Here is an 11,343-nt window from a genome sequence, read left to right on the forward strand (position 1 = left end):
TTTTACAGAAGCAGTCGAGGAAAACTTTATCATCTCCACTGTGTTCCTCATCATACCTGAACAAAGAGAAGACATGGTAACTTGGAGGCTCTCCAAAAATCTGCCTGTAATTCTCACTACATTATCGCTGACTGCACGTACCTACTGCAGCTCAGAGGCTCAGAATAGCTACTCAGACCCGTGTCACCTCAGAATATGCTCTAAAGCCCTATTTCTTGAGCTGCACACACACACACATTTCTTTTAAAAATGGCTTAGCAGCGAAATAGGAAATTAAGCTTATGCGCCAGGAATCCCTGAAGATTTGCATTACATTGAAGTAAGCAGCAGCGAGAGAAGAAAGGTATAGACTTGTCAGGACAACTCGCTTCATGTGCTTTTAGTTGGAATATGACAACGTACTTATCGAAGTTACAGTACGGCTTGAATCGATCAACCAGGATCTGCATTTTCTCCATCTCCCCGAAGGACAGGTAAGGAATGATGCGTAACAGGCCTTGCAAGACGCTGAGATTGGAACGGACAAAAGTGCTGTTAATCTGATCGAGCAGCATTACCAGCTGATCTTTGTCACCGGTCAGGAGGAGGTTACCCTGCAGAGGAAGAAGAGCATGATTTACGTTCAGCAATAAATCTGCAAGGTTCAAGAACAGCCTCGCTCTAGTAACTGGCAGACTACTCCGGTCCAGCCCCTGATGAAGAACAAAGCCTGCCTCGTTCCCAAATGTCTCGTGGGATGGCTGGAACAACTCCTCTAGCTGACAGCTGACTTCTTCCACTCACTGATCAAGAATTTTCTAGTCAAGAAGATCTAATAATTCTAGCCCAAAGGACGCCAGATTCCTACACACCAACACTTTCAAGAGACGACCAAGAAACTCTTTTCATTCTCAGTGTAGTTGAGATACTGCTTTTGTCCTCAATTAGCTGGAAAATCAATCATGTTTTCAACATGTTCGAAAACACTCAAAAAAACCAAGGCAGAGCTGTGTCTTTTCTTGTCTCTCACTGGCCTGTGGCCCAAAGCAGCATGGAAGGGATCCAAGCAGTGCCTAATAACCCCCATCCCGGCTGCGCAAGAATCATCCAAAAGAAGCCTTGCTGTGCTTTTGGTTCAGGGCACTCCTCTTGCCCTACCTCCATGGCCTGCTAAGACACGCCAGCAAGCATAACAAGGGTTAGACTCCCGTTTCACACTCCTCTACAGCTCCTGAAGCTCAGCACCACTGGAGTATTTGCAAGCCTTAAATCCCAGTCAACATTTCCATTCATGTCCCGAGCCCCAGGCACTCACCTTGTCCTCACTCAGAGGTTCTGCGTTGGACTCATCCAGGATGATCTCCATTATACTCAGCACTTGCTCTGCCACGGCTGCTCCCCCGCTGTCCTTACTTTCCTGCTCAGCCACCAGAGCCTGGAGAAGATGGCAGCAGTTATTGTACCGCCAGCAGTAACTGGTTTACCTGACCCACGCGCTCCCCACTCACTAACACCGCATTTATGAACGTCCAGGCTGTCCTTACCAAGTTGAGAGTTCCCAACATGACATTCAAAGTGTTCATCTCCGGCTTGACCAGCTGCTGACGATTTATTTTCACCTTCACACAGTAACTGAACAGCTTTAGCAGCACCTACAAAACACAGGGGATCCACCTTCAAAATGAGTGGGAGGGTTTTGCTGAAACCAAAAGCACCCGATAACAGAGCTGGTTTCCAGACTTGTGGGGTAAAGTACAGGCCTGATTTTTAGACCAGTATTCACCTTAGGACAGCTCTCGTTCTCAAGTAAGGCCAAGGCAGAAAAGAATCACTCTATCAAGACAGATTTGGTCTTCCCAGCTCTCCAGCCTCTACACATTTCAAAGTCTTTGTAAAGAATTGTTAACCAAGACGGACAGGAGAGGGAAGGAAGGAATTTCTCAGCTTTTCATGAATCGGTGAGTTGAAACCTCTGCTCCAACAGCTAAGCTGCAGCATGGGGCAGATGCTTCACTAACGGTTGTGGCATTTTTCCAGCACAGAACTCGTGACCTCAAAGAGCAGAAGCTGAGACTCACGGTTAAGAGGTGCCGGCCCTGTTTGAAGTCCTTGATTCCCGTCAGTCTGTTGAGCATGCACTCCAAGCCTCCACACTGGGCCATGACACCTGCCATCTTGTAAACTTCTTCCTCGTCCTCCTCTTCATCTACAGGACAGACACAGATTGTGAACTGCCACAACATGACAAACTCGTGCAGGGACAAAACAGAGAAGCAAAATGGAGAGTAGAGGAGGACACATTTACCAGCAGTTCAAGTCACTTCAGCTGTATCAAATTTGAAAAGAATTATGAGCAGGAGCATGAAGAAGGGCCAGGCAGAACGGTCCCTGTGCCATTCAAGCGTTCACATCTAAAGTACAGACTTAAAGGGTTGTCAAAATCCTCCTCCACTCTAGGTGAAGCAGGTAAACGTAGTAAAAGCAATGTCAATCAACTCTAAGCTCACTGCTGTAGGGATAATAGTGTCATTGCTCTGCAGCGAACCTAAGATTTCAAATCTAATCCCAGCTTGCAGAAGACAAATGCGTTACCAGTAGTGGAGTCGAGAGACTCGATGAATTCCTCGGTTGCATCTCCTAGTAACCCTCGCATGCGGTAGATGATCCTCATCGGCTCCCCCTGCAAGAGGAGAGCATTACATGACCCACACCTCTGTGGACACTCGTACACAGCCCGGTTTTACAGCTCGGGTCTCGTTACGGTGTCTAACAGACACCCCAGCCTCAGTTCTCCTTCAGGCTGTTCTGGCTGCAGATGGTAACACGGCGAAATCTTTCACTCCCTCGTTCTCCCCTTACTGAGATGAATTAAAAAACAACAGTAAAGCCACCACCTGCAAAAACATCATCTACTGGTCTGTCCAGCTTTTCCTGGCATTGCCCGTTAGATGGACAGGCTGGAAGTAAACAGTGTCTCTTCCTCCTCACACCTCCTCCAAGAGTTTCCTTTAGCACCAGCAAAAGACCTAGCCAAGGCAAATGTGTCCGTCTGTAGGGTAACGCCTGGTTTCCACGGCAGCCTTCTCCTCACAGCCTACCTGAAATCCGGGGAGCAGGCACAGCCCAGGAAGAGAAGCGGGAGGGGCTAATGGGATGAGTGCTTTCAAACAGATAAGATCTGCAGTGATGGAAAAAGGACGAGGAGGAGTAAAAGGCAATTTAATGAGCTTTCAGTAAGACAGTATATGACTAAATTGATATGGTCAAACCCACTGAAGCACAAGGTGTGCTTTTACCCTGGGAAAGGGCTAGTTTTCCAGATGTGCTTCCAGCTGGAAATACTGACAGCATATCACTAAACTTTCCACTTTAATCCACAGGTCTGAATAAAAAGCAGAAAAGAAAAATCCCAGATTTGGGAGCAGGAGACCTTGCGAGAGAAAACCTGTCAGAGAGCGCGCTAAGCCTAATGTGGAATAAGCAGTGCTTAATGTCACAGCAAATACATAAGCACAGGGAAAGCCCCGGGGGGAAGAGCTGCTCAAAGGCCACGCTAGAGACCAGCAATTAACACCACAGGGGCCCTGGTAAAATGGCAGATGAACAAAAAACAGCCAGTGAGAGACAAGGGAAACAAAAAGGGGCCTGAGGTTGCGTTCTTGTGCGCCTGTCTATTTCCCGGGGAACGTGAGCTGCAGCTCCAGAAGCGCTTTGCGGAGGTGCACACAAAGGGAGACAGATGAAAGCTGTTCGTCGCCAGTAATGCTGAGCAAACCCTGCTTTTCACCGCCAGCGCTGCATCCTGGGAGAGCCGCGCGTCGGCTACGGCTCAGCAGCTCGCGGCAAGGCACCCTGCACGCGGGGTCAGTTCCCTCGGTAACGTCGTCTGAGTTCAAACCGGAGTTCACAGATTGAGACCAGCACCTCGCTTCCCTGTCCAAGGTGCACCTTCCCCTGCCGCTGTGCGCAGGCAGCTGGGGCAGCACGCGGGGTCAGTTCCCTCGGTAACGTCGTCTGAGTTCAAACCGGAGTTCACAGATTGAGACCAGCACCTCGCTTCCCTGTCCAAGGTGCACCTTACCTAAAAATTATCACCAGCACCTAGCTCTGGGCTTGGTTTTGCAGTAAAGGTGTTTTTACTTCAATAAAGCTTGATGAGAACCACCCCCCATGTCATAACTCTGAAACAGGCATTTTGTTCTAACTCTCCCCCACAAGCACAGCAAAGAAATGGTTTCGGGAACCTGAGGTTTCAAAGGCGCAGCCCAAGAGGAACTGAGGAATCAACAGGAAAGGTTGAGCATATAGGTTTTCCTTTATGATGTCAAGTGCCACTAGCAGCGCTTCCAAAGATATTCATGATGGGAAAAATTTAGTCTGATGGAGTTTATTTTAGTGGCTACAAGAAAAGGAAGGGAAGAGCTTGTTCTAGACCGCATCCCCCTCCAGAACAAGCTCCTGTGACATGGTGGACAAGTCCCTTAAGACTGTTGTCTCCATTTCTTCAACTGAAGAACAGGTACTAAGCACCACTAAGAGCAAACTGGGAGGATGAAATGTCACGTTCTCGAGATCCCTACAGGAAAAGTACAAAAGCCGAAGTGCAAAGGCACTCGGAGGAACGCTGAATGCTCTCAGTGCATAAATAACTTGGGTTCACGTCTGAAGCGCAGATTGTTGGAACAATCTGGTGTCTCTATCTGTACACACGCGTTAAACTGTCACATGCAGATGGAGTGTGAAATGCGCTTTGAAAGGCGGTGACACAAAGTTCAGCTCCTTCCCAAAAGGAATGTAAGAAAGTTTGTTCCAAAGGAAGACAGCTCGTGTATTTGCAACGCTGCACAGCAAAGGTCACCACGCACACCTGGGTGAGCATTACGTGCTTTTAAATCTCTGAAGTCAGAGCAGAGTAACAGTCTATCCTAAGCGAGCACAAAAAGGTGCTGAGCACGATACGCCAGAAAATAAATCCTGACTTGTGTGGTGTTTTTCTTCTCTTTTCATGTTTTTGTTAGTATCAAGGATAGGTGCTTTGTGCTGTTAACGTACATAAAGGTGACGTACCTCATTAGTGGGACACCACACCTTCTTGTAGACCTCAGCCACTGGCAGGTCCAAACTGATGATCTTATTGTTCACCAAAAGCTGAAAGGGAGAAATTAAAAGTCAGGAACAAGCTCAGGTTGCATCACCACGCCAGCCATCACCAGCGTCCCCACAGATCTGTGCAAAAAATCCACGCGTGTCCATCCCCACCTCCATTCCGCTGTCATCCTCCAGCAGCGCTACCAGGTCGCAGTCCTGACAGATTTTGTTCTTGATGTCCCTCATGAGCGGCCCGATGCCAGGCTCGTTACTGCTGTAGGGGTTTCCGGGCATTCTGCCCTGTAAGAAGTCCTCCTGCTGGGGATCTTTCTCCAGAGTTACAAAGAACTCGGTCACTTCGTTCTCCTCCTAAAGAACAGCAGCGCAGAGTTAAGGTTGCCTCTAACCACACTCCCATTCCTGAATTTTTATGGCAGTGACAGGTTGTCCCTAAACCCTCGGTGCTTTCATCACTGCTGCATCCTGCTGTACACTGCCACACATTTATTTTTTTGCCAAAATACAAGCCATGGTATCTATTTAAGAACAATTTGGTGAGTGACGCTGCAGCCATCGCTGTACTTACAGGATAGATAATACTGCAAAGCCTCTCAAAGATGAAGACTGGAGTCCTGTAGTCGTCCAGGCTGTAACGTTTCGCCGTCTCTATACACACCGCCATGAACGCTTTGGTTTCGGATTCTGTGCCTGCCAAAACCCAGAAGTGTTAAAAGAGACACAGCAGTCGATTTTACAGGTTCCATTTTGACTCAGCACACGCAATAAACCCGTCTGCACTAAGCACCACGCTTTGGTGCCTGCTTTTTCTGCACACCCACTACTTAAAAGATGAAAGGCTGTTTATTGGTATGGTCACTAGGAAAACCCTTTGCATGCTTGGGCTGCAGTAAAGCAATCCCATAAAGAGGAGGTTTAAATTCCTGGAAAATAAGAGATGACTCCAGGAACGTTATTTACTTTTTCTGCACCAAGAGCAAATACGGGAAGGTCCAAGCCATAAAAAATCCCCTCACTACAGCAGCTGTTCGGGAAGGAAGTTCTTTGTGTGGCTGTAACGGTCTGTTTTTCCACCTTGGTTGACCCAAACTCTGGATTTACGGAACTGAGGTGTTTTCACCTGTTGTCATATCCTCCAGCATCTCCAGCAGCATGTCCTGAGTTTCATCGATCAGCTTTGTTCTCTGGACCACTAACTTCCTCAAACACAGGTAACCATTCAGGACTGTGCCCACCAGGCGGCTTTTGAAGTGCCGCTTGATGGACTCTACCTCCACGAAGGACGAGAGAAGACCTGGAAAGCAATGAGATACTCAGGAAGCGGGAGGGAGATTTGTTCGCTCTGAATTTCCCGTGGCCAGCAAACAGGGCGCAGTATCACCAAAGCAGCACAATGAAATGGTTTGTTACAGCTCCCGTTGTCGGTCTGTGGTTGGAGTGAACTGAATGGTTGGAGGCAAAACCCCTGGCTGGAGAGTTACATCACCTGCTTTGTGAGTTACACCACATGGGATCATGGTGAGGGAATGAGGAAAGGGTTTATAGAGCTTTCTAAGCACTTGGTCCTACACTTCTGGATATTTTATACATTTTCTTTTGATATTTCAAAAGCAGGTGACTGCTCCCCTTCTAACACTTAAGCCAGCTCTGCTGATGCGACAGCAAGTGCAGTACGTGCCTTATCAGTGACACCACCAAACTGGTATCTCCTATAATGAACAGAAGATCAGCAAACGCTTGGATTCTTTCCCATGACGTAATTATCAATAGGCTTTTTCTTGCAAGAAGCCAGGCTTTATGAATTAGTCCACTAATTTTTGAACAACGTGGAAGAGGATGCAGAAAAGAACATCCCAGCTAATGACTGACTTCCATTTCCACCAAGTTTTGTGAAAACACATACCTAGGAGACTTGCTACCATGGAATAAATAGGTAGGAAACAACAGGAAGGGCTAAACCGGCAGGGCTTGCAATGACCCCAGGAATTATTCTGTACAATACAAGTAATTTAAAAATGGAGGAAAAAAAAAGAGATATAATGAAGTTTGTTCATGAAACATTACTACGGATCAAATTACTAAAAACTCACACTGACCACAAAAAATATGGGGGAAAAAATGTATTTAGGTGTTAAGTGCTCAATTGATGGCAAAAATCTAATGCTGACAGTTGCAAAACAACAAATCGCATCGCTTTGAAATTCTGCTACAGGCTGTTCCAGAATAACGATCACCCCATCTCTAATCCTACTACAGGACTCATGCTGATGCCACCAAATACCTGTGAGACTCTTCAAGGCATATCCCTGCTGCAAATCAGTGCTGAGTGTTGCTTCCTCCAAGGCAAGTAAACGAGCTATTTCCTGAAAATAATTAACAAGCCCATTAGGAAAAGAAACTGCAGCACCAATACTGACGAGCTGGCAAGTGTCTAGCACAGGGTGCAAAGGAACACAGCGCAGAAACAGAGCCAGCCACAGAGAAACCAGAACAGCAGCAGTGGGGAGGGAAGGGGAGACGAGAGAAAATCTACCCCACATTGTTATTTTCCTCCCCTACCCACCTACTGGCACTGCTTTGCTCTAGTGGCCCTCCAGGATGGACTCAAGGCCACCACTAACACAGAGGGTGTCACCTGCCTCTTTGAAGCGCACCAGAGATCGCCACAGAAAACTCTTCACGCTCTGAAGACGGCAACTTAACGTGGCGCTTCTCTACCGGGCTGGGATTTATGCTCTTGGAATGGCAGCTCACCTAATCCTTCCTTGCCATTAAGGGCTTTCAGCGTCCGGCCTGGCAGCCAAGAGAGCCTCCAGCCCGGACCTGGTGCCAAGTCAGTGTAGAATATTTATACCCCTGAGCACGGCTGCCCCCGGAGCAGTTAATTAACGTGCACCAGCCCGTTAGTGCTGAGGAATGCTGCGGCTGGGGCTCAGACTACCGGAGCTCTTTCTGTTCAGAGGTGACAGCACAGGACTGTGACCTTCCTAACCCTGGCAAGGGGCAGCAGCAGGACACCGAATGAAGAGATGAAGATTTCAAAGCAAAAAAGCCCGACTGACAGGTCAGGGCCAAGCTTTCTGTAGTTCCTTCATACAAGTCCATACCTTAGTGATGAGGCTGCCAATGTAGGGCAGAACCCCCCGGGCTGCCAGGTAGACCTTCCAGTGGGCCGGTTTGATGAGCTTCTGGTACAGCGCCAGGTACTCGGCAGCACACTCACCGGCAACGCTCAGCTCATCCAGGTAGCTAGTGAAGAGAAACACAAGCTGACAACCACTTCACAGCAACAAGAGGTATTCACAGCTTAAGGACACTGTGGAAAGAAAGAAAAAGCCTCCAGAAATCTCTCCTCCCTGTTGTCCTCCTAGCTAACAGCATAACTACTCTGCATTACTCGAGGGCTAAAGTGGTATTTTGTCCCAAAAAGGAGTTCCCCAACTAGTGTCGGTTCGGGTAAGTTATGTCACAGGTGTTGGAAGAGAGTTCACCCTATTACTTTGCCGTTTCAGAAGCAGGGGAATTGTCGCCCAGACAGCTGGACACCATTTGCTTACCTCTGGAAAAAGTACAGAGCTGCGGTAGCCTACTGCCAGGCAGAAAAAAAAAAAAAGGTCTCCCTAAATCTACAACAATGCAGCTAATTGTGTTTCAGAATCCAGCCCCAAAAGACCTGTGACCCGGAGGTATGCAAGGGAGAAGTGTGAGAAAAGTTGGAAGAGGGGAATGGTTCTCATGGGAATTAAAGAAGAATAATCCTGGAAGCTGCTAAGTGTGGCAACACGGCAGTACCTCGTCAGGAGGTCAAGGACCTGCTGCTTGCGGCTGGGGATGGTAGCCAGAGCTTCCACGATGGTACACGCAGCTTGTCTCGCGGCTTGAGTGGCAGGAGTAAACAGCACCTAAGGGGAGAGCAGGAGACAGTATCAATCGATGTGCACAGATAAACTAGTGACATCTCAGAAAAAGACACGGTGTTTTTAAGGAACAAAGCTGCAGACCTGACTTGGACACAGTCACTTACACTGTCCCCAAACAGCAGGGCTCCTATTGTCTGCAGCGCGCATAAACGCGGCAAACTACCAAGAACCTGTGAACTCTGCCCAGCGCAGCCCACGGGAGTTTTCACCCACATTTACCTGTCGCAGCCAGTTGTTGTGCCCCAGCTTGAGATCCAGAGGGCAAGTTCTCTTCCCACGGCCACTCATGAACTGTTTCCATTTCCAGACATATTTTTCTGACAAGTAGAGCTGGTGAAGCTCGGCTTTGCTGGGAGACTTCCCGTTGGCATCTATACCTGCAACATTGAACAGAGCTCAGGGGAACCGTCAGGCAGCTATTCACCGCAAACTGCCATTGTGTTTTTTAATTCATACTGCAACTCTCCAAACTCCCGCTGAGAAGCTGAGTTGTTCTTGTTGCCATTTTCACTTCTGCGTGAAGCTACGTTCACTTCCAAGCCAGATGCAAATCCTGCAGCCCCCCAGGGACTTCCAACAGCTTTTCAGTTGGCTGGTATCATTTTAGACAAGCAACAAGTTTCGTTTTTCACATTCCCCTGATTGTCTACAGGCACAGGCATTTCCTGCTCAGGGTTTGAGCCTGGAAAAGTCAAACAATCTCTAACAACTGCACAGCTATGTGTGAGGATGTCACAGGACAGAAGCAAACACAACTCTGCAGAAGGACATTCCTTATGTAAGCCTGGAAGGACGTACACGTTCCTTTGCAAAATCACACAGAGTTAAAAGCACGGGACTACCTCTGGCAGGGAGGCACTTTTTCCAAGCTTCATACGATGCTTTGGGGTCTCTCTTGAGCCACAGCTGAGCTTGTGCATGGATTTCATTGCTGTAAGGCTTCACAGTGGTGAGAGCATCCACAGGCACATCCTAACAGACAAAAAAGCTCTGTGACTCTTTGGAAAGCTGCAGATTTTTCCTTTCAGAGTAACTCCTGTAGGTGAATCACTGGTAGTGTCTGCTCTGCGAGTAGGTAAATGCAGCTCTTGGACAAGAGCGGAGTATACAGTTTCTGTTCGTGATGAACCACGAGAGACACCTCATTCCAGTTACTACTGAAATACCGGCAGACCCAGCTTTGACACCCGTCTGTGACTATGAGACAGCTAGATCAAAGCAGCAGCACACCTTCCGCCTTAACCTGAAATTACGATCAAGGAGTCGAGCAGCAGCAAATCAATACCGTTTTTATCAGAATTGTGGCTCCGTGTTTAAAATCTGAGTCAAAAGCACGAGATTCTACACCTTTTAGGTACGGGATTCTACAAAGCTGCCGAAAGCACCAAAAGGCTGCCCAAAATAACCACGCTGGGGCTTTGAAGTAGCTCTTTCCCCACGCCTCAAGTTTGAGGGGAAGCACACAAAGCCCTCTTTTGAACTAGCGGTCAAAGCTACCGAAGAACAGTAAAAAATGGAAAGGGTTACCTGTAACTTACAGCCTGCAAAGACAACAGTCGCAGGACTTGTGCCTCCCCAGTAACTCATGACCAGGAAAAGCAAGCCCTGCCTTCCTCCCAAAGTTATTAATCACGAAGATTGGCCAGACTTTAATCAGCAGATTTTCAGATGCTTTGCTCAGCATCTGTCTAAGGCAGTACCTTGTTTTTCTTGCTGGTTGGAGCAGGTGGCTTGATCAGCTTTTGAAGAATGCGCAGGCACATGAGGGTGATGTTTTCAACAACCACTGGAGTCTTAATGTTCACTGCCATCAGAAAGAGGCTGAGAGCTGAAAGATAGACATCGGTTTTCATTCCACTGTCAGATCTGCAGATAGGACGCGTCTACAGCTCCATGCAGCACATTAAAAGCGTTTGGAATTAGGCAAGACCTCACACCCTCAAGCAAAACAATCACGTTCTCATGGAGCACAGAGGGAAAGCAATTCTTTCCTATTACAGCGCGCGTCTGGCCATCCTTCCCACTACACCTCTGTCCTGCTACTTCTCAGCACTCCTGTCTCAGGAAACACACTGCCCCAAGACAGAGCTATCCGGTGCTCACTCCGTTTGTAACCTGAATTGCAAGCTGAGTCGGTATCGGTTTCCTTCCTTGAAGCCTTTCTACAGTGCACAGAGCAGAGCACTTTAAAACACAGCTTTCGCACGAGCTGTCTGCACTCACCGCAGCGCAGCCGGAGCTCCCAGCAGCTGTCCTCCTTCGAGATGGAATCCGTTAGCAGCAACATTTCGTACTGGAGGCTGCTAGCCTGTAACACAGACACATGTTCAAAGGCTTG

At 48.0% G+C, this 11,343-nt stretch overlaps 1 protein-coding gene across 1 annotated transcript in view; it reads right to left on the bottom strand.

Annotated features, from left to right (window-relative positions):
* UBR4 (ubiquitin protein ligase E3 component n-recognin 4) overlaps positions 1-11,343 on the bottom strand; it is a gene marked incomplete at its 5' end in the record, with an annotated part of 72,044 nt that overhangs the window by 11,297 nt on the left and 49,404 nt on the right. The window contains 17 exons of the mRNA XM_010137285.1: positions 2-56; positions 403-593; positions 1,295-1,414; positions 1,524-1,631; positions 2,058-2,185; positions 2,572-2,659; positions 5,047-5,127; positions 5,239-5,436; positions 5,654-5,775; positions 6,206-6,379; positions 7,367-7,448; positions 8,193-8,334; positions 8,878-8,987; positions 9,225-9,382; positions 9,848-9,977; positions 10,706-10,833; positions 11,229-11,313. Coding sequence (XP_010135587.1) covers positions 2-56; positions 403-593; positions 1,295-1,414; positions 1,524-1,631; positions 2,058-2,185; positions 2,572-2,659; positions 5,047-5,127; positions 5,239-5,436; positions 5,654-5,775; positions 6,206-6,379; positions 7,367-7,448; positions 8,193-8,334; positions 8,878-8,987; positions 9,225-9,382; positions 9,848-9,977; positions 10,706-10,833; positions 11,229-11,313 — 2,100 coding nt within the window. The remainder of the gene's footprint in view (position 1; positions 57-402; positions 594-1,294; positions 1,415-1,523; positions 1,632-2,057; positions 2,186-2,571; positions 2,660-5,046; positions 5,128-5,238; positions 5,437-5,653; positions 5,776-6,205; positions 6,380-7,366; positions 7,449-8,192; positions 8,335-8,877; positions 8,988-9,224; positions 9,383-9,847; positions 9,978-10,705; positions 10,834-11,228; positions 11,314-11,343) is intronic.

Source organism: Buceros rhinoceros, unplaced genomic scaffold, assembly GCF_000710305.1.
Source record: "Buceros rhinoceros silvestris isolate BGI_N320 unplaced genomic scaffold, ASM71030v1 scaffold12860, whole genome shotgun sequence".
NCBI classification, from domain to species: Eukaryota; Metazoa; Chordata; class Aves; order Bucerotiformes; family Bucerotidae; genus Buceros; species Buceros rhinoceros.